General features: G+C 38.9%; 2 protein-coding genes and 1 long non-coding RNA gene across 3 annotated transcripts in view; 2 read left to right on the forward strand and 1 right to left on the reverse strand.

Moving 5' to 3' along the window:
• Window positions 1-2,819, forward strand: part of EMP2 (epithelial membrane protein 2) — a 22,183-nt gene extending 19,364 nt beyond the window's left edge. Inside the window, exon 5 of the mRNA XM_027711188.2 lies at window positions 39-2,819. Coding sequence (XP_027566989.1) covers window positions 39-223 — 185 coding nt within the window. The 3' untranslated portion in view covers window positions 224-2,819. The remainder of the gene's footprint in view (window positions 1-38) is intronic.
• On the reverse strand, window positions 2,171-9,891 carry LOC120323684 (synapsin-1-like). The gene is made up of 6 exons (XM_039383581.1): window positions 9,531-9,891; window positions 8,797-8,930; window positions 7,459-7,590; window positions 7,129-7,215; window positions 6,001-6,067; window positions 2,171-4,425 (listed from the first exon to the last, which is right to left on the reverse strand). The coding sequence occupies exons 1-6, from the start codon at window positions 9,889-9,891 to the stop codon at window positions 4,337-4,339; spliced, it is 870 nt and encodes a 289-aa protein (XP_039239515.1). The 3' UTR covers window positions 2,171-4,336.
• A 195-nt stretch (window positions 9,892-10,086) lies between these two features.
• LOC120323685 lies at window positions 10,087-11,402 on the forward strand. Its single transcript, XR_005564401.1, has 2 exons — window positions 10,087-10,557; window positions 10,951-11,402. It is a non-coding gene; the product is annotated as an uncharacterized LOC120323685 (long non-coding RNA).
• Window positions 11,403-22,043: the final 10,641 nt, after the last annotated feature.

Consider the following 22,043-nt stretch of genomic DNA (forward strand, 5'->3'; position numbering starts at 1 on the left):
TCAAGATGCTAAACTTTATTATTTTCTTCCTCCTCCAGGTCTGTGTGTTATGATTGCAGCTTCCATTTACACAGACAGGCATGAAGAACTGCACCAGAGCTATGAATATAGGATGGAAGTTTCTAAAGGCCAATATGGCTATTCATTTGTCTTAGCCTGGATTGCATTTGCCTTTACCCTGATCAGTGGTGTGATGTACTTAGTATTAAGGAAGCGTAAATAAATGTCAGCAGCTAGTTATTTCTGTCACTGCAGTACAAAACCAAATTCCAGTAACCATTTTGTATATAATCCTTTACATGGTTTTGTAGTAAAGGTATTGTTTCTCTAAAAATGTACTGTGTTCTTGATATGAAACAAATCACAAAAAAAAGAAGGCAGGTGAAATGGGACGCCGGGCACCTACAGGTCAGGGGTCGGAGCAGGACAGAGCCAAGTTGTTTCTTTTACATATTTCATCATCATATAAATGGTTTTCCCTTTACCAGACATTAACAGTTTCTTCCTGGCCTCTCGAAGATTACAAATAAAGCCCGTGCAAATTAGTTTATAAGCAACATGCTAACTGTATTCCTGGACCAGATGTATCCCTTTGGAATGTGTTAAATATAAGGGGGTGTAAAAAAATGAGGCCCAGATCACAATGAAAAAGGAAAGAATTATGAAGCCCAAAGCTGCACTGAGAGTGTCTGTCCTGGCACTGGACCAGTGTTCTGCTCTTTGTAATGTGCAGTAAGTGTCATCAAGTTTTTATTAAAACCACTTGCTTTGCAAAAGTAAACAACTCCTTTTTGTACTCCAGCAAATGTTTCTCTTCTTCTCTTTCACATTTAATTTAAGCACAGACCCTTTGGCGGGAGAACTCACTGGCAAATTCACTGTTCAGCTGGGACCAGCACAGTCTGAGCAGTTAAGGAATACCCCACTCCAGTCCTAAATCTCTTTATTTTTGCCTTGTGTGTAGCCTTTCTGCAGGGTAGAACAGGAAAACAAGCATCACAGTGCCTTCATCTGCAGCTTTCCAAGCAAATTAGTGATCAAGCAATGCCAAATTTAGGTTTTTACAGCCAAACTCAGCATGGTTATTACACTGGGCTCTTATCATGTAGTGATTTCATGGTTAATATGGCCTTTACAAAAGCATTCCCTGAGTCTGCTCATTAGGAAATTTGCCTTTAAAAAATTCATTTTAAATTCTTTTGTGGATTTTATTGGAACTAAACACTACTACTAAACAAATCAGACTGCAATTACTATGCTTTTGAATTCCAGACTAGGTTTTCAAGATAAAATGACTTGGTGGTTTTTATTTTTCAGTAATTTTGTGAGCTAAATCTGTGCTGTAATACCAGGCTTAGCTGCTCAGCAGTGTAATACTGACTTTGGGTGATGGTGATTTTGGAGTTGGGAGATCAGTGTGGAGAATGAAGTGGCCTTTTCTGGTTAGTCACAGCTTTGATGCTTAAGTACAGATTTGACTTTTTAAAAGCTCTAACCATTTATTTATTTCAGTGTATTCACTACAGCTGGCCCAATACCCAGGCAATAAAATAGTAGAATAGGTTTTGAATGAGGTATTTAGAAGAAATTCAGTCTCACAAAGTAGTGCAGCTCTACTGGAGTTAATGCTGACTACATTATACCTCAGTTAATGGATAATTATTATGTTGTAGTAAGCTAGTTATTGACCTGATTCCTTCAGATTTATCCTTGATTTATCCCAGAGTAAAAAGCTCAGGTGCATAACTGTATAGGAATGGTCTCCAACATGAGTAATAGGTCACATAGTTCCATCTTCATTCCTTCAACACCTCAACATGATTTGGCATGTGCTACTTGTCTTTTTTGGGAACAAAGAAATTCCAGCAAGACTGTTAAAAATTTAGGATGAGCAAGGACAACACACTAAAATAATAATAAAAAACCCAAATCAGTTTGAAGAAAATGCATTCTTCCCAGTGTATCATAATGCTACAGTATTATGTCATGGTTTTTCCTCTTAGTGGGAGTGCTCTGAATTTCAAGAATTATTACCCTACTTTTTAAAAAAGTGTTTTTACAGTTTGCTGAATACATTTCAAGTTCAAAACCTGAATTTTTGCTTGCAAGCAGAATTTGTCTTCACTAAATAGATGCAGGTTTAAGGATGAAAGAAGATAGACTCATTAGCTAGGCATTTTGCTAGATTTATTAAAACATGAAAAAGGGAAATTCTTAAGCAAATATGGATTACAACTGACTTGTACCTAGAGGACAGTCCTGTAAAATTCTGAGTTAGCTGTTATACCACTGACTTGCAGAGATGTTTCAATTTCTTGCCTTGATCATGCTCAGGTCATTTACAGAGCAAGTATTTAAAATACAGATGTAGATATACATGAACACACAGATTAATTCCAGATTAAAGCTCTGTCCCTTTAATTAAAAGTAAAAAGCACACACACAACAACCACTTGATGCACAGCACCAATACTTGAGTACAAACAGCAGCATACACAAGATGCCACATAGAACAGACATTCAGGAATGTTCTGCACAGCAAACCCACAAGTAGCAAACCAGTGAACTAGAATTTTTAGCAGGACAAACATATTTTAGGATATTCTTTCTACCTGATATGCCTTTAAAATATACCATTTTCTATACTCTATATATTCTGGAATGTACATGAAAATAAAACATTCTTGTACTGTAATAGCAAACGTTTAGCAATCTGACCTTGTCTTTAAGCTTGGGATATATTTATACTATGCTGGATGAGAAATAGTTGAGTATTTGTGTGAACAGGTAAAATTAAATTCTTCCTGCCTCTACTAGAACCACAAGCTATTTTTGTCCTTTGTTGAAGACCTTTAGGGTAAGCAGAGAAAATAGCAGTGTATGGAATCTTTAAATGTCTGGTGTCAATAGCTACTTAGTAATGCAGGATCCACAGATGCCCTGAAAAGTAGTTTACTTGTAAGGGTTTTGTTATTTTTCATCATTTCTAGAAACAGCCATGTGTTTAAGATAAGGCTGAGTGCCTTGGCCATGTGAGTAAACAGTTACTTCTGCATCTGCTCCGGTCCAAAATTCAGGTTTGCATTGAGGAACCAGCAGCACACACAGGTTTGTACAGATCCATTCAAAACATTCCTCCCAGCTCCCCAGAAATAATTTCCCAAATCCTATAAAACTTTTCCCTTCTAATCATGGTGAACAAAAGAAAAAAGTCCAAATTTTTAAAATATTCTGTAGCATCTGTGACTCTACCTTGACATTTTTTACCCAACAAGCAAGCACTTGAAGTACAGGGAACAATCTTGGAAAAACAATCTAAAGTACTTATGTCAAGGTACTTTAAAAAAAAAATGTTTTTCTTTATATATTCCATCCAGGACAAGAGAAAATGAAGTTGTACATTAGTTTGCTATGAGATACCTTTAAAAAAACAAAAGCACTGTAGGTGACAGGATCTGTGCTGCTTAGACATTAACTGGTTTTTTACCCCAGCTACATCAGTAATTTATGTGGTTCTTAATGTGTTCAAAATAATGGAAGGACTGTAGAGCTGTTCTTACCTTGAGCATCATGGAAACTTGTGCCACTTAGCTAAACAGACAAAAGTAAAAATCTTTCCTATAATTTCTAAAACCAGGAATAAGATGAGCCACTACCTTTCCAAAAACTGAAGAGAGCTAAGATTCCTAAAATCATAGTTCATCAATGCTGCTGAAATAAAATAATGAAGCTGAAAATTTTATTTTTCATTTCTACCCTATGTGCAATAATCCCCTCTGAAGCAGTAAGACGAAAGAAAATGAAATGTGGAAGTAAATTAGTTTTAAAAACAAGACATCATTTCCAAGGCCATAGAATCAAACTTACAGAGTAAATGGAATAACATTCATAACAGACACTAACAATTAAGAAACATGAGGAAATGAATCCTCTACAGTCTAAATGTCACAATACAAATAACACTTTAACTTGAAATTCACTGCAAGTAACGATATAGTACAGAACAGCAGAACAGTAGCAGACCACTTAGTAAGGTACTCTGGGTCTCTTCAAGAGTTTTTTAAGTAGTTATAGACTGTGTATCACAAAATGGTCTGTCACATCCACATAGATCTTTTCATTGAATGAAGAAGTGAGACTTTCTGGGATGATAACCTGTGGGAACAGTAAGGCCCCAAAAGTGGCAAAGCCCTTATTTGGTCTGTTTTCTTCCGATGTGATGCAGAATTATTACTGAGGTTTTCATGGAACAGATCCAGGGAAGCACACGTTGGATCAGTTCCTCTGAGGGCCCATGGCAGTGCGATTCCCTTTGGATTTTACACAAAAGCCTCTTTTAGTTTAAGGATTCAAATTTTTCAGCAAGCTCTGGAGAAAAGGCAAGATGTGAATCCATGGAGGAAGACGTGGAAATTGCTTCAAAGTCTAGGCACCAAGACAAAACCAGCTGTTAGTGCAACAATAATAACAAATACTAACTTAGGTTCATGTAAATACATAAACTGAATTGCTGCTGTGTATTTCCACACTAACAGCAGTGGCCCAGATTACCCAGTGTTCATGTATTAATATTCAGCATGTTGCTGATGTTTCCATCTGTCCAGTAAGATTTTCCCCGAAGTAGAAAACACTCCTTGCACACCAGTAATAACAACTTAGCACCACAACTTGTGTGCTATCAAAAGGAGTGCTGAGGAGGTTGCTGTTACATCTAGAGGGATATTTGTTCACTTTGGATCATTACTGCACTGCCCCAGTTTCTAAAGGGAGATGTGTGCGTGTACTCTTTTTTCTCCCTCCCAATAAATTTAGCCAAAAAATCACAAACTTGTGAATGTACTTAGTTGCTTAGTTTTAAAACAGGTGTACATTCCACAGAGGAGTTAAACTGCAGATGCCTTCATGGGATTATTCACTGCTATAATAAATGTCAACAGGTATGAAACAATCCTGATGATACCCAGACTGTATCGTGTGGTGCAGATTTTGGTCTGTTTTACTGCTGCTGCTTGAAGAAAGCTTTTGTTCCATTTCTCTTCAAAAAAAACCCCAAAGTGAAACTGTATTTCTAAAAAGCAGACAGTTGTGTTGCTGTCATAAATGCTGAAGTTCAGAAAACTTCATTTAAACCAAGTAGGCCCATATTGTTACAAAGGAAAATGGTAGGAATATAACGTGTGCACTGCTTCACAGACTGTCTTCTTAGCCTATTATCAGCAAGAAGTAAAAAAAAGTGCCACATTCTCCTCAGAGATTTTTTTTAATATTACTTTAGATATTTTTATTTGCTTTTTAGCACGTAAATCTTTAACACTTAAAGTATCAGTACTGACGAATTAAAACTCTTTTGGAAATGAAGAGCCTAAAAGCTCTTAGGGTAAAAGTTTAAATCCTGTTGTCAAATAATGTTTTTACACATTTTTCTGCATGACAGATTTGGTAGTGGAAGGAAAGGAAGGAAAAGGCAAAGTAGAGGGAAAAGAAGATAAGGGGGAAGGACAGCTGGAACAGGTTTTGGGGTTTTAGTGTGTTTATTTCTGACGATGGTATCTCGTGGCATCCCTTACTAGCTTCTGTCGAAAAATGTTTTACTGTTCCAATCTTGTTACAATGGAGCCTCCTCGTGGCCAAAGAGAAGCCTTCTCCTTCAAAGCCCAACTGTTCAAACGCTGTTCCTTTCCCACTCGAAAAAGTCTTTAAAAAGCTTAACTTTCCCTCAAGCTCTAACCGTCCTGCAGGATGCAGATCCACAATTTAAACTCAGCTTTGGCCAGTGGAAGGTCCATTTTGGGGTGGGCTAGAAATGGCTCTGCCAGGTGATCCCACAGCATCCCCCATGACCAAAACCTTGACAGGTAACCCCAATACAGCAATGGAAAAGGTGTTGTGCTGCCACAGAATTATCTTCTCCTTATGGTTACCTACATTTCTACACAGTTACACTTCAGCCATTAAATTTAGGGAGATGCTGAAAAGTAAACTTCAAAATTTTGCTTTTACCTTCACTATCATTGTGGTTTTCTTCTTCTATAGGGCTCTGTTGGGGTTCTCTTTCCTTCCTTTCATTCTGATAAAACAATACAGAATTTCAGTGGAAGGCTTCTATCAAGTGTCTCCAAAACTACTTAGCAATTGGCAGAACGGAACACTATCTGTTAAATTCCTTACAGCAACAGAAAATTATTTTTAAAATACAAGTTATATATCCAAAAGTTCAGGCAAGTAAAAGCAACACTTGATGGCTCACAACAAACTGTTTAGAACATCATCTAATTGCTTGAGGTATTTTCTTAAAAGCTTTCACACTTTAAGCTTGTTTTAAGAACCTGAAATTAAAATTTAAATTTTGAGGCTTGTAAGCATCTTACTGGACCTTATCCTGTTTTATGCTTTGGTTACAGTTTTTGGGAAAAGTCCAGGAACATATGAAACTAATTTTGTAAAACATGTGAAAGCCTTTAACAAGAAGACAAGACTGCATGTCTGTCACATGCAATTTTTTTTGTATGTTTAGATGTGAAGGAACAAAACTACTGAAATTCCAAAGACTTCTTTCAAATAACCATATTTCTGTAAAAGAGGGATTTTTTTTTTCTTGCAATATATGGTCAGTGTGAAACAAGAGGCTGACAATTCACAGAATTACTTCTCCCACTAGATTAGCTAAAAGATTTTCAGTGCAACAAAATACAATCATGCTAAACACATGAGAAATTCCTGTTCCTCATAACAATCTGATGTCCCCACAAAAAAAAAGACGTTTTGTAATCTTACCATTTTACTACTAATGTATCAGTGCCTCTCATAACAAATAATTAAGAGCTATGTTAGTGATATTTTTATTTGCTCTTCCATATTTTTAATTTCACTGCCTAAGGAAGTGGTTTTCAACTTGCAGTTCATGGCTCTGATGCAATTGGTTGACTAAACAGCTGATGGAAGGTGTCAACACACGTAGTGTCCATGCCCTCCTTTGAGACTGTTTCGTCAGAAAAAAACTCTGTTGTAGTCTAGATTTTTCTGTTCTTTAGGCAAGCAGTAACAACTGTCAAATACAGCTGTCAAAGCCACGAGATTTCAGTACAAGTGGCATCAATGCCCATGTTAGCAAGTGCACCTGCATCACACCTGAGCAACAGCTGGTTCTGAGAACACTTCCCCCTGAGCTGCTACCACAGCATCAATACATCTCTCCAGTTTTGCTACTTTCTTCTGCTACAGAAAACAAACACAGCAGTTAAGAAACACAGTTAACCTGAAATAAGGAATTTACATATTAATGTCATATGAAGAGTAGACAGTGAAAGGACTGCAACAAAGGCTAAAAATAGAACTATCAACTTGTCTTTATGTCGCACAAAATGAAAAATTTGCATACTTTTGGGGTCTTTAAGGTATCATAATAGTCATATGTGATTCACATGCAAAGTGTTCCCACAATTGTGCAAAGACCCTTACCAGGAATATTTTACTTATTTCTTCATAGGTATTTGTGCATTCCAGTTGTTCGACTCTTCTCTTTAAACTTGCTAATTTTTCATTAAACAAGTCAGCATTTAAATCCATCTGCTCACCAATCTTAAGTCTGATCTAGAATAAAGAAATGCTGTGTTTCAAATCTAAAACCACTGAGATGACTATACAAAGTAAGTGGCAAATTTCAAATTTAAACGAGTTTTGACAGACTTCTGGCATCTAATCAATGAATTCAGTAGCCTCTGCATTCTCACGTGTGTGCACGAACGTTTCTTTCCAATCCTGCTCATTTTTCATCCAAGTCTGGCTCCTCAACCTTCCTACCAGCACCAAATATTACCGAAGCTCTGTGTCTACACCTCCTCAGTACCTTCCTCCCACCTTTCTACCCAGAAGTACCTCTGCATCATCAGGGACTGACTACTGGAGTCACAGGGGTAACAGACATTGGGAATCACCAGCCTGAAAGTTCATTTTCATGGAAAAAAGTGCTGGAATTAAGATGCTTCAGTGACATACAACAGTCATAACAATGCTCTAAGCAGTGTAATATGGTTGAACTGTTGGAGTTCAAGTCACATCACCAGAAAATAATGAAATCATGGTTTCTACTGAACACAGTGGGCGTATCACAGCAATTTCAAGACATCTGACCAGTGTTTAATTTTTAGTTCTTTGCCTTCAGAAATTTTTTCAGGATCAGCTGAATGTGACAGTTTTTCCCTTGACTGAAACTGCATAAAGAGTTCAGAGTTCTCTCATCCACCTTAGACACTATGCTCCTTATTCTAGGTCTCCAGCAGCAGCACGTCACAAAGAACTATTTCTTTACAGTGGAAAGAAATTAAAGAAGAATTTTCATATATTCTTCATAAATTATCCCTCCGAGTAATCCCTCCTGTTTCTATCTTCTGGAAAGTGCCTAAGTCCATCCTATCTAAAGCAAATTATCAAATGCATGAGGCACACTTGCAGTCTAACACACTTTCAAAAAGTTAATAGTCAGATCCACTCACAAAACAAGTATTACTTCACCTAAAATATGCCAAGAATGAAATGCATTCATATGTAAATTTTGTTTTACATGCACCAATCGGAACAGTTTAAAATTTGGGTGACTAGAGAATGCACTCAAAATAACTTCAGTATTTTCTCCCCTCCAGACACCTTTTCGTATTCTCCCCAGAAACAATTACCAACATTTGCTAATCAAAACCATCAGTTCTCCCCACAAATAGAGCTCCAGTTATAAACAGGGTGGTCACATCTGTTTTAAAGCACATACAAAGCAATTCAAACACTCAAATCACTGCACACTACCTTTTCTAAAAGAGTTTCTTCATTTTTGTACATTGTACAAATACTCTCTTTCTTGCTTTCATCTGAAATCTTAGTACTTTTACTCGGGGTATTTTCTTTGCTTACTGACATTACCCACTTTGTTTGAGTGTCCCCTGAGGGAAAAAAAAGAAAAAAGAAAAAGCCAGCATCAGCCTTTCAAACTTATTTCTACATTACAACAGAAATAATTACGACTGAGGGCAGTGGAGGGAGGAGTTGTACAATTCAAATCACTGATGTTCCGCCTTAAATTGCTGCAGTGGTTTGATTTTGAAATAGAACTGGGACATAGGATTTTGTGGTAGGAGAAACAAACCCCAAAACCTCAGACAAAAGTCTGCAGAGAAGGAAGAGGAGGCCAGAAACAAGATCAGGTTGCTGCTATTTATTTTTTTCACTACTAAACTGTATTAGATGCTTACTGAAAAGTATTTTCTCCCCTCATTTTTTCCTTTTTTCCAGTGACAGAAACATGCTACCTTGAGACGAACAAGACAACAAGGCTTCTTTCTGCTGAAATAACACTGAGATGTGCCTGAGGGTTTTTCCTACCCTATTCTGGTCCAGTGCCTCTCATTTCAGTTTTACATAACAGCTTTCTGACCACCCCTGGAGGTGTTTAAAAGGCGCCCGTGTCTGTCTCCGGCTGATGTGGTTTAGGGGTAACAGCGGGTTGGCGGCCGGGCGGGAGGATCTCGAAGGTCTCTCCCAACCTTGCCGGTTCTGTGACTCCACGGAACGAGGCGGCGAGCCCGGGGCGATGGTTCTCCTGGCCCCCTTTGCCCGGGGGCACACGGGAGGCTGGGCTGGGCAGGGTGACCGGCGGGACGGCCCGAGCCCGGGGGCGGCTGCGAGCGGAGCCGGGCCGGGCACCGACCGGCGGGCTCGGCCCTGAGGGCCCGGGGTGGCACGGGGGAGCCGGGCCGGGCACCGACCGGCGGGCTCGGCCCTGAGGGCCCGGGGTGGCACGGGGGAGCCGGGCCGGGCACCGACCGGCGGGCTCGGCCCTGAGGGCCCGGGGTGGCACGGGGGAGCCGGGCCGGGCACGGCACAGGCTCGTTCTCCCACCTCCATTAGTTCTTACCTGTAAGAACTGCTCTCAGCACTGCCGGAGAGCAACGCCCATAAACTAAACCATAAGAAGTTTCACCCCAGCGTGAAGAACTTTCTTCTGAGGGTGGCAGAGCGTCGTGGGGGCCCCTCTGCTGTAACAGGCACGGGCAGAAGTGACGTTATTAAAACGTTACATACGGTGGGGTGCTGAGGGTCTGGGGACAAGTCCGGTTCAGTTTAGCGGCTCTGTGGCCTCTTAAGAACAAGTCAAAGTGGCCCAACCCAGTCAGTTAAGACACTTAGTGCGCAGATCACACATCCAGGGTGAAAAACAACCCCGTTGGCATAGAGTGTTCTGTAAACACCCATGCAATTAGTGTGTATATTTCTGGCTAATAAGTACTGGTACCCTCTTGAGCCACTCATGCACCTTAGGTGGACTTATCCCTTGTGCATCCAGCGCTGTAATAAAAATAATGTGTGCTTCTTAATACTACATTGGTTCTAGGGGGTTTTATTCCCCATTTTCAGCGGCACTGTGGAGGCTTGTCCTGTGCCACATTGCCTTGTGAGGGTGTCGGGGCCGTGGACTGGAGTTGGATCCAATCTCAGCCAAATTCCATGTTTTTTGCCCCAGCTATGTGATCTCGGAGAAAGGACACAGAATTTGGAAGGAAGTTTTACGAGGTACTTATGCACTAGTGGTGAAATTGGGGACATACAGCTTCCTTACAACAAATCCCAGTGATGGGAACGATTCCTTTTTTTCAGTAATGGTTCTACTAGAAATGAGTGTTACTAAAAGGCTGAGGTGGATTTAAAAACAAGAAGCCCAACTGGTTATAGGAAAGAAGAAAAGATCTACAACAACATTTTAACTCTGATGATAGTTAATATTTTTATGGTTGACAGTAGATTTTCTTTTTGATTCTGTTTTTCTTGCTGCCTATGACAAATCAGAATACATTTTTTTTAGATACTTTCCCTGTTTCCTTTCTAAAGTAATGTTTACTTCTCCTTGGAAATAAATATATGCAATTGTTACATGTTGATTTCAAGTTGGGCATTTCTTTATTCTAGCACAGCAAATCATATTCCATGAAGAAACTCCTATAACAAATACAGGTCCAGAGTTTGTCCTATCCCTAGAGCTCGCTGCAGGGAAGAGAAAAGTCCTGGAAGTCACAGGCTGTAGCTCCTTGCTGTCTGCTTGAGAGAGCTCAAACTTTGGGATCGCAGGCCCAGAGGGCCTCTCTCAGGAGCAGATGAATAGCAGTGACAGTGGCAAAGCTCCGGCTGTCCAAAGCTGGTTCCAGGCACGGAAAATTCCTCTGTGTGAGATTCCAAGGTGAGACAGCCCATCTCTGTAATGTCCTGCTACCTTCACGACATGAAGATGTATTCAACAAGCAGAAAAGACTATGAAATATGCTTAAAAATTTGAAAAGAGAAATATTTTTTTTCACAAACGCTGAATCTTAAAATCTGATTGTTGCCTTGACAGAGTTTACAAATATAAACCCATTTGTTTTCTCGTTGTTTGTTTATTTCCATGGATGACAGAACACACAGAACTGTTTCTTTCAGCAGCAGCACCAGTGTATGCTAGTCAGGTGTTCCTCAAAGTATAACCTCAGACTCTTCCATTTTGCAGTACAGTAGGTATTGAACTAAATTAGGGGGAAATAATGGTTTCTAACAGCTGAAGGATATCTACTGTTTAAGCTAAGAATTTTGTTGCTCTGTTAAATCCGGTGAACCTTGTGTGATTTATTGCTTATATTGAAACATTTGATATTGCAGGAAGAAAACAGGCTCCTGAGGTGCTTCATTTTACTGAAGATTTTTTACTTGCATAAAAGAGTATCTAAAACTGTGAACACTGATATGTTTTATTAGTGCATCAAAGCTTGTGAAGCACTAATGATTAGTCCAATGATTGATTTGCAAACAAGAATATTTTGAGTGCATTTGTTATTGTGGCAATTTTTCAGATGCTCTTCTGTGTGCAGTTTGTATCTTCAGAATAAGTGAGGGTGTTTCAAATCTACATTAGGAAAGGGAACTTGTTTTCATCTATGTCCAGGAAAAGATTCTGCCCTGGTTTTTTGGGGGCTTCAGAGGTTGTCCCTTTGCCTAACTGTGTGAGGAGCTGAGAGAAAGAGCACTAGCACTAACCTTTCTGAATTGCTGCATAAAGACGAGAAGCACAACCAATAATAGGGAAGGAGACCTGGAACATCATTTTAATCTAATGATAGTTGATATTTTTGTGGCTGACAGTAGATTTTCTTTTGATCATGATCAGGGAGGAAGAGTGACAGGGATTGGGAACATCATGTCACTTAGTGCTGCCTTTTGTATATCAGGGATTAAGAGTTTGGGTTTTTTGGTTTTAAAATCGTAAGAATGTTTAATTTTCTAAAATGCTGCCATTCTCTTTCAATAGTAACATTATTTTACCCATTTTTTCATATATATGTAAAGCTACTAATGAAAATTAAAATGGTATTTTTGAGACTGTGTAAATCTAAGGACATATTTATTTTCCATTCATAGCTATGCATACTATTTTATTAGCTCACAGGGAGCTTTTGAAGCTTTTTTGGAAGGAGAATTATTTGAGATTCTCAAATGCAGTCTCTGTGAGTAGCACTGATGAATACAGCTGGGGAGAAAGTCCATATGAACTCTTAGAAATGTAATAATTTGCATTCAGATTTTTTTTGTTGTTGTTTTATCCTTTAGGTGAAAAGTAACAGCACGGAGGAATGATGGATGATCTTTTTAAGGTTATAATCTTTTGTCTTGCAGGGTTTAGTCACAAACTCACAGTCAGAAATACAGAGGGGGTTGAGGTTTATGTTTATTTTTATTTTTCTCTGGAAGGTCTATAACATGCATGATTTCCATTAATCAAAATGATTTATTATGTTTCCAGTTTCTCTAGTTGCTCCTGCATTGCTCAGACTGCAATCTTATATGGCAATTCTCATTTCCCTGGAAGTGTATGTAGAGCATAAAATGTCATGTATTTTCCCTCAGTGACTATTAAACAACCCCCCCACATACAAAGCCATGTGACTTCAGCTTGGCTGTTCCTCTGTAAAAAATGGCTACAAAATAAAAATACTGTTTGTGTTTTACTAGGTATAGTAGAGGTCTAGAAGTTCCTTAGACAAATAGGTTGTCAATAGGCTGGATGAGCAAACAATTAGTGAAATTCATGTATCTGGGATGTTCAGATATGTCCAGATAATAAATTATTTTCAGGCTGTCTGGATTTTAGCTTAAAATATATTTAGTACCCATCTCACAGTTTGTTTCTTCTCCTGTAATCCCATTCTTCTTCATCAAGTTGTTCGAATTTACACTCTAGTTTTTACTTTCAAGCTAAATGTAAAATAAGTAAAATCACTAATTAGGCTGGTTTTTTCACTCAGTGGCTGTTTCTTACAGGGATTATATGGCAAAAAGTTAACATCAGCATTGACACATTTGATCTTGAGCTTCATCAGGCTCATACACCAAAGTGTGGCTCTGTGGACCAAGGCCATGTAGATCTGCTTGAATTTTTTTCAGCGTATAACTTTTGTTTGAAGCAAATCTGTTTATAGAAAAGTTTCTCAGAAACTTTATTGCTGTGTAATAAACGTTGCTGGAGCTTACAAATAGAAGGAAGTCATATGAGTGAAGCCTAAACCAATTCAGCCTCATAATTTTTAATGAGGTTTGTCACTTTTCTCCAGGAAGGAAAGCTGAGAGGTTGGCATTTTTAGCAAACAGGGAAAGAACACTGCAAGAGACCAGATAGAGGTGTTTTAACCCTACCTAAGAAGAAAATGCTTCAGAAAGTGTTTTTAAGCAGCAGAAGGGTAACTCTGCTTGCTGAGCTGATGAGCCAGTATTTGGACTTGTTCAGTTTAGGTGTATGATAGACTGACAAGGGAATCAAAGTCTCTGAGGAACAGGCTGGGCTTTGAACACTTGCCAGTTTTCAGTATTACTCCTACCCTTGCAAAATAAACTTTGTCTTGCTAAAATTTGTTTTGCAAGACACAGTCTATGCTGTTTTTTCTTTCCTTCTGGATTGAACTACAATACCTTTTTACTCACTATTTTGGTTTACAAATTTAAACAGAACAGGGAAGAATATCAAGTTGCTGCTTTCAGAAATCGTTCACGTTTAAGCTTACAAGCTTATTCACTGGCAACCTTTTGTGCTGTGTTACATTTGTGTTGTGCCCAATGCGTGATAAACTCATGTAATTCAATGCATTACATCAAATACAGTATTTAAGTGGCTGTTTCAAAGATTTAAAAAAGAAAAATTACAAGCACAAATCAGTAGAAGTTGGGTTGGTTTCTCAATTTGTTACACAGTCATTTCCTCTTCTCTGTCCCCTGGAGAGAGGTAAAGCACTTGTGTCTCCTCAGTGTCCTGACTTCAGACTTTGGCTTCTGTCTGCATTAGCAATTAAATTCAGAGCAGTAGTGCAGTTTAGAAGGGAATGCCCTGATTATTTCCATTTTGTTCATGTTGGGTCAGTTCTTTAAAACACTTGTTTCCCTGTATAAACTGGACTCCCTTCAAAGGAAGGAAAACCAGAAGCTCTTCTCCAAATGCATTTTGAAGCCTGGTGAGATCACCAGGTTCTGAAACTGCCCACAGAAGCTCCAGAGAGGGGACAGGAGTAGTTCCTTCTCACTGGAGATGCTTCATCAGGAAAGAAGGAAGTTGACCCAGCACTCTGCCCACTCCACAGTGCCAGGAATTAACTGGAAGGACAAGGTGTGATGATGGACTCGCAGCAGTTTGAGCACTGCCAGCCCCTCTCATTTTCTCCCAGCACACTGAGAGGTTGTGTTTGCATTCACTGCAGCAGAGCTGGAGCTGCCAAAGGTCTACTGGGATAATGTCAGACTTGGGGAAGTTCACATATGCTTTTTGGTTTGTAATATTGCAGCATGATAGTCCATCTTCTGGAGAAGAGGTGGCGTTTATCAGGCTTAGAATGTCTCATTAAATTATGAGCCCTGTTGAACATGTAACTAGGAAAATTTGTTTGCCAGTCATCCACATTGTCTTGCCTCCTTTCCTACTGTGTGTGGGCTTTTGATCCTCATTAGCCAAACACATTTTTCTGTTTGCTTTTTTTATAGACAGGTCTTTAAAAATAGCAATGAGTCTTTTTTCCATTACATGATCTCTGTAGCCAAGAGTTTTAATGATTGCAGGTTTAAAAAGTGCCAGAGAGTTTTGAATTTGCATTAGTCAGGAAGCAGATGATTGTCAGTTCCCAGTCAGTTCAAACAGTCACAAACCCTGAAAGAGGAAGAAAAAATAAACATAACTAAAAATGTAGGTGTGGGCTATCAATTAATGAATGAGTCAGTGTTGCCATTCTCTCCAGCGTCAGGGACCAAATCCCAAAGTTTTTACCATTTTTGTAGTGAAAATGTCAGCTTTTGACCATGTTTTAAACCAAGGTCCTAAAGTTAGGGTTTAAAGTCATTTTTCTGATGTTAAGTTGGTCCTCAGAGACCCCAGCACCAGCAGTTCATTCCAGAGTTCTGTCATATTTATAATGGTCTGCCCTACTCTACAGGGAAAAACAGAAACAATAACAAGGTCAATTCTTAGTACACGAGCTTGGTGGAAAGAATATTTTAAATAAAATTGAATGCAGGTCCTGAATGTTACTGTAATTCACCTGTGCTGAGAAAAAATCCTGAAACAAAGAAAATTTTTACAACAGTAGTCATATGTGGTTCTAAACATCTTTTAAATCAGTATTAAAAATACGCTGTAGTACTCAAGGTAATGTTCAGTTGCTTTTCATTCAGAATGTCACTCACAGGTTGCCTGCAAAACAAACAGATTTAGCAGAAGAACAGAACCAGACTCTTGCTCCTCCCCTTTGCCAGCCGTGGTGTCTGACAGGGGGAATCTGAGCAGCCACTGATAACAGGAAATTCTGGACGACTCCTAAATGACTTAGGCAAAAGAGCTGAAGTTTCTCATGTAAATACATTTCCTTTCGGTTGAACCTTGCAAATTTGGCTGTTCTGCCATGTGCTGACTAATGCTGGCTGTGCTACTGTCAATTTTGGATTAAGTTCTTTGCTTTTGTCCAAAAATGAGAATTTTTTTTCCTCTCCCCCCTCCTTGCTCTTGGATTTTGATATCAGTTGCATCAGTTCCAGGAGGTTGCTTGCAATATTACCAACAGTGGATAGTTGATTTAATTCTTAGTTTGTGGTGAGGTTACAGTCAAGGGCTTAATTTAATTTTACTTAATTTACTGTAGAAATAAATAAGCAAGATATATCTGATATGCTGGCTCCATAGTACTTCAGAATGTTAATGCTTTTTGAGCAGAACAATGCAGCTAAGCCAGGAGTCCTTGTCTGCTGTGCCCTCAGATACATGGTTCTTAATTTTTTGTCTTTGATAACAGAAACAGACTTAGCTTGAAGCCGGGATGAGCAGATGAGCGCTGTATGGATATATGGAGTGGTGGTGTGATGTGGTATTTTACACACAGATCTGGAAAAAATTGGCTTAAAGTCACTTGAAACTTATATTCATAAATAAGGGTATGAAATAGGTGTTCTTCACTTTTACTTTTTAGATGTAGGTGATGGTATCGTCCTGTTTTCGTTGTGCATGCCTTGGCACAGAGGTTGCACACTGCCTCTCTCCACCTGGCAGAACGTGTGTGCTGGGCTTCACCTTCATGTTAATTGATTGCCAACCGTAGTGACAAGCAGGTCATCGAGAATAAAAACAATATTACTTCATCCTGGTCTGTAAATACATTTCTGTTCTTAAGTTGAGTTTAGCTCGAAAATTTGCTGGAGCCATGTTTAGTCAGGCTAATAACTGGAGCTAAATTTTGACCTCCTGTTGTGAAAAGTCTGCAGGATAATTGGGATTCCAGTAATAGATCCATCAGGTGGTGCAATTGCTGCATGGTCTGGATACAAGATTTTTTCTTCAAAGGCTGGGAGCAGGGAGTAAAAGGAGTCATCTCTTATTTTACTGAAAAAAGCTTGAAAGAAATGCCACCCTGCAACAAATAAAGTAAATTTATTCTCTCATGTAGGGAGCACTAGTTATGAAACTATTCACAACAAAACATGATTCTTAACAGTCAAGAATGAACTAGCAGGTACATTATGTTAAAGTTTGTAATTGTCCAAAAGATTTAAAAAACCCCATGGAGCTGCATAAAGTAAGAGCTAGAGCTCTCTCCTAAGAGCTAGAGAAAAACTTGTTTCCCTAAGCTAAGGGCAATAAACAACCAGGGGAAAATAAAAGCCTGTCCTGCAAAAATCTGAGAATCCTTTGTCCCCTCAACTCCACATGAGAGGGTATGACGTGCTCTTCTGTTTTAACTCTCATGCCTAAATGTGACTAATAATTGTGCATCTATCCAAAATGTAAAAATAAAATTTCCAGATAAAAAGCTGGCAGATACAAGACAAATATATGAAGGTTTATTTGAGACTATAGTCTTGTTTTAAAATCAGGAGGCATTTTAAGCATTACTAGAAAGAAAATATCCTGCTGTTCTCCTTAACTGTAACAAATTGCACTGGCTGCAAAAGTCCAGTTCAGTGCAGTGTAAGTTTTTGATAAGAAAATTTATTTGATTGGTTTTTTCTCCTTACCTTTTGAAGGAAGGAAAATAGAGAAAGAAAATAAACTTTAAACATTAAGTAGAAAGGCAGAACTTGAATTGTAGAGTAGCCCAGTCCAGATCTTCACATAATGCTTTTGCCTGTCAAACATATCAGATAGAATTAGTTCTGTTGGTTTTTAACAAGCAGTAGCTGTCATAAAGTAACCTGAGAGATGGGAAATGAAATGGAAATAAGTCAAGAGGTGGTGGCAGAGCGCTGATAAATCATTTAGCTGTTATCTACCAACTCTTAACTTTTTTGTCTAAATCCTTATTACAGGTCTGGAATAGCACAAAGGGATCTAATGGAAAACTAACTGAAAAATAATATTGATTAGACAGTTTAAAAGTTAAAATAATTATTTTTAATGAAGAATTAAAAATTTGTAGGGTATGGATCTTGGTTTCAAAACTTTGGACAATGTATTTAATCAGAAAGTTAGTGGTCATATTAAGTAACCTGCCTTGAAATGGTGTTAAGTAGCATAATTCTGCTTGTTTTATTTTTGTGTTTATTGATTACCTTTCATATGTCATTGCACTTCCAGGCCAAATGACTTATGGTTTCCTAGAAAGTCCCATTTCTTGGCTTTCACTAAGACACAAACTAAGCATCCCTCTGCTTTCCTTTTGGAAATAATCCAGACCTTCATCAATTTCTTCAAGAATGATTTACAAATAAATATAAGTAGTTCACGGAGCTCTCCAGCATATTCTTTAGATATTCTGTTGTGCATGTTTTCTGCTTTAGAACATTAAAGTCCTTGATGACTTGATATTTGTTATCCTTCCTGTCTTTAATGTTGGATGTACCATTATCACGATGAAATACAAACTTCTTACATGAAATATACTTCAAGAAGTATCAGTTCTCATCTACAAACTTGGATGTAGTCTCGGATATAACTGCTGTGTTAATGTGCTTCTTTCCCCCCATTCTGGCTGCAGATTAAATACACTAAATTAATATACTAAAGTTAAACTGTAGTTTTAAATGCAAAGTGACTCTTCAATCCCACTGTTGTTTAAAAAAACCAAACTAAACAAACAACCCCCCTCAAAAAAAACCTCAAAACCAGACCGGTTCATTGCTTAAAGACAATTGCCTTTATCTTCAGGGGGAAAAATGCCCAAATTTCCTTCATACAGGGACTCTCAAATTTGAGAAAGTTACAGCTCAGTTCTATATACTGGTTCAGAAAATTTAATACAGATTGTAACTGTTCATCCTAATTTGCACTTAAATGCACCTAGGATGGCACACAGAAAATTGATGTCATCCCTGAAGGCTGGAATTTTCTCCTGAAGTCAGTACCACATCTGCAATCAGATAAATTGGCCACATTTTCCTGAACAAAAGGTGTTATATTGGGTACCTGCATTACAACATACTGGAGACATGCCTTTCTTCCCTTGTACTTAAAAGAGACAAACAAAAATACCTTTTCTGACCTATTGCAGTAAAAGTCTGTAAAGTCTGTGGTCGGTTTTAATGCCAGGAGTCAAAATACTATGGAAGATGGACTTAGGAACTTCAGTATTGCATATCCAGAACTAACTGTGCCTTAGAACCAGCACTGTCTGGATCACAGGGTTGGGATCTCAGTATAAAAATAACTGAGAGTTCATTGTACTGTTTTTGTTGACCTTCCTTGAACTGCAATAATGAACTGCACTGTGCGCTGCACGACTTCGGAGAATACTAATGAAAAGGGTCCAAGTGCCTCATGGTGCTGCTATGTCAACTTAAAGAAATAAGTTATGTTCTCTCTGTATCATTCTGACTCCCTGGTGATTGGAGTGCTCCCAGCCTGTAGTATCAGAAGTTATCTTCCTCACCTGTGTGAGAGCACTTAAATCAGTGTTCTTACATCTCCCCAGATGGAAGCCCTGAGAGCAGGAGTTGATGTTGGCATGCTCCAAGGGAAACTTGTCTTCACAGATCTGTCATTTTTCTAGGGACCAGCTTCCAAGCTTTCCCATATGTTTTGTTCCTTTGTTTTGTCTTCTTTCAACATCTGTTAGTGTGGTGATAGAAGCAAAAGAGATGATGTTTGCCTTTATTTTGCAAGAACCAGTAAGCTGTGATAAAGACACGTGCTACTCAGGTGCACACATTGCAAAATAACTATCCCTTTTCCATCTACATTAGAGTATAATTAGTAAAAGTCCCCTAAATTTTGAAGCCTGGGGGGTTGTTTTTTGCCACATTCAATTGGAGGGTCTGTGCAGTGGGGTGACAGATAACCACTGGGATGTGGCAGCTTTATTAAGGAGATGACTTGACACTGCTCCTCAAAACCACCAACCTGGTGTCTTGCTTGAACATCTGTGTTCATGAGGGTGCTGGCAGGCTGGGGAGAAGGCACAAGCTTTTGAGGTCCTAGCAAGTCTTCAAGTTGCTTTGGCTTACATGGTCAGTGCCAGTGACAATCTGAGTCTTATGGTTTCCATCTTAGGTTTTCATAGCTGCCTTCCTTGGGGAAACCTTGTACTATCCAAAGTACGCCAGGCTGAAGAACTTCTGACTCTCTCATCATTTTCTCATGTTTTCATATATTTGATTTATTGCTGTACCTGTTTCCTCTGAGTCATCTAATCTTTCAGTCATTAACTTGCTTCCTTTGGCAAAAATATTTAACAGCCATTTAAAACTTAGGACTGCTGGCTTTGGAAACAGCAGTGAATGACACACTTTTCTTTAAGATAAAGGCCTGAATGGAAAGGCTTGTGTCTCGTCTAGAAAGCACAGTGTAACTTGTCCTTAATACCATTAGTTAGGTAACATTACATATCGAGCCTGAGGGTGGCCTAACTGTGCACTGAGATTGTTTGTGCAAGTTTTGTGCATGCACCCAGTCTGACAGAACCCGAGTCATTCAAGTCTTTACTTTCTAATCACTTTAAGCTACTAAATAAGTAGTTCTGTTACACAACAGCTTAAACCAGCTCGAGTCAACACTGCTGCAGTTCCACCTTCTCCCTTCCCTCCACATGAGGCAGCCTCACAGTCTGAGCAGGGCACTCGTGCAATCCACACAGAGCTCGTCCAGGGAGCTGACTAACAGGATGTGCACTGTGCTTTTTTTCTCCCCCCAAGTCAGCTTTGTTGGGTCAGTTGGGAGCCAGCACACATGTGATAGACAGACTGATGATTTAGGCTGTGGTAATGCTGACATACATTATCAGAGTTGTTTTGGGAATGCTTGAACGGCTGAGCTGATCTAATAGCTTGCTGCTGCTGGAAGGAAGGAAGGAAGGAAGGAATAGTAGTTCTCTTCCCCTGCCTCCCAACTAGACAAAAATTTGGCTATGTTCTCTCCCTGCTTTCACATCAGTTCTGGAGTCTATCTGATGGTGTGATGTGCTGAGGAATTTGCTAACAAGGCAGAAAAATAACTTAATGTAAATAATACCCCTATAATGTAAAGTATCTTGTTCTGTGTTAGCAGGGTAACATGGTTCACCATACACTCAAGATTAATTCCAAAGGCAGTATAAAAACAGAGGAAGAAAAGGTGTTAACAGGATTGTACCTCTGAATGAGAGTAAACTAGTTGGTAGAGTGTGGTTAAGAAATGTATCTGAGCTTGAGTATGGTCAGATCAGTGATATTTGTCAAGAAAGTGAAAAGATCTATTAAACAACACGAGCAAAATCCATGAGTTACTGTGAAGTCAAATCTCAAGGCAGTAGTGTCACACAGCATTATTAGATGGGGCTGCTGCTCCAGAAAAGTCACTGTGGCCTTTGAAGGATAAATGTGATCTAGGTGCCTGCTTTTTCTGTTTGACTTATTTGCTTTGAAGTTGTGCAATTTGATAGGTAACAAATTCCTGGCATCTGAAGGCTGAGCCTTGCATGATGGAGAAAAGGCAACACATGATTCTAGAATTGTTAACTCGGCACTGTAAACTGTGTTGAAACAGGTGTAGAATTGTATCTGCCTGTTTGGTATGTTCAAGGTGTCCCATTGCTCACAGCTCAGATCCTGCATGTTTTCCTCTTCACTAGACATTCATACCAGAAGTTGCAGAATGTGGGAATGCCAATCCAGCTTGCCTTCTGTAGGCTTCCTTAGCAAAGTGGAATCACTTTGTGTGTGTGTAACCTGCCTTAAGGTAAATGTTAATAAGAATACTACTGTGCTGTTGCAGTAGAGACATGATTTTTGGCTCTGGGAAACCAGGGAAGTTGTTATGGCCATGACCCCCAGTTTTTATGCCAATTTGAATAGTTTTTTTTTGTACAATGGGACAATAATTTTGATTGCTTTAGGATTTATAGACATTTTCCAATCCCTTCTAAGGACACTAAAGAGTACAAGTATTTTAAATGCCTTTTTTTTTTTTTTAAGAATTATCTGAAAAAGTTGAGATGTATTAAAGTAAAAAGAAGTAGGATGGTTTTGTATAAACTGGTGATCAAAATGTTGATAGAAGGACTTACGCCTCTTTTTGAAGAGTACCATGACTGTTTGATGAA

This window comes from Pipra filicauda, unplaced genomic scaffold, assembly GCF_003945595.2.
Source record: "Pipra filicauda isolate LSUMZ 115617 unplaced genomic scaffold, ASM394559v2 scaffold317_size908105_pilon, whole genome shotgun sequence".
NCBI classification, from domain to species: Eukaryota; Metazoa; Chordata; class Aves; order Passeriformes; family Pipridae; genus Pipra; species Pipra filicauda.

Excerpts from the sequence above, each read along its gene's own strand:
- LOC120323684 (XM_039383581.1), bottom strand. The coding sequence starts at position 9,891 with ATGGAGGTGGGAGAACGAGCCTGTGCCGTGCCCGGCCCGGCTCCCCCG. Across the intron at positions 7,591-8,796 it reads AAGAAACTCTTTTAGAAAAG|ATCAGACTTAAGATTGGTGA; the intron begins GTAGTGTGCAGT and ends TCTTTATTCTAG. Across the intron at positions 6,068-7,128 it reads CAGAACCAGCTGTTGCTCAG|AATGAAAGGAAGGAAAGAGA; the intron begins GTGTGATGCAGG and ends TTGTTTTATCAG.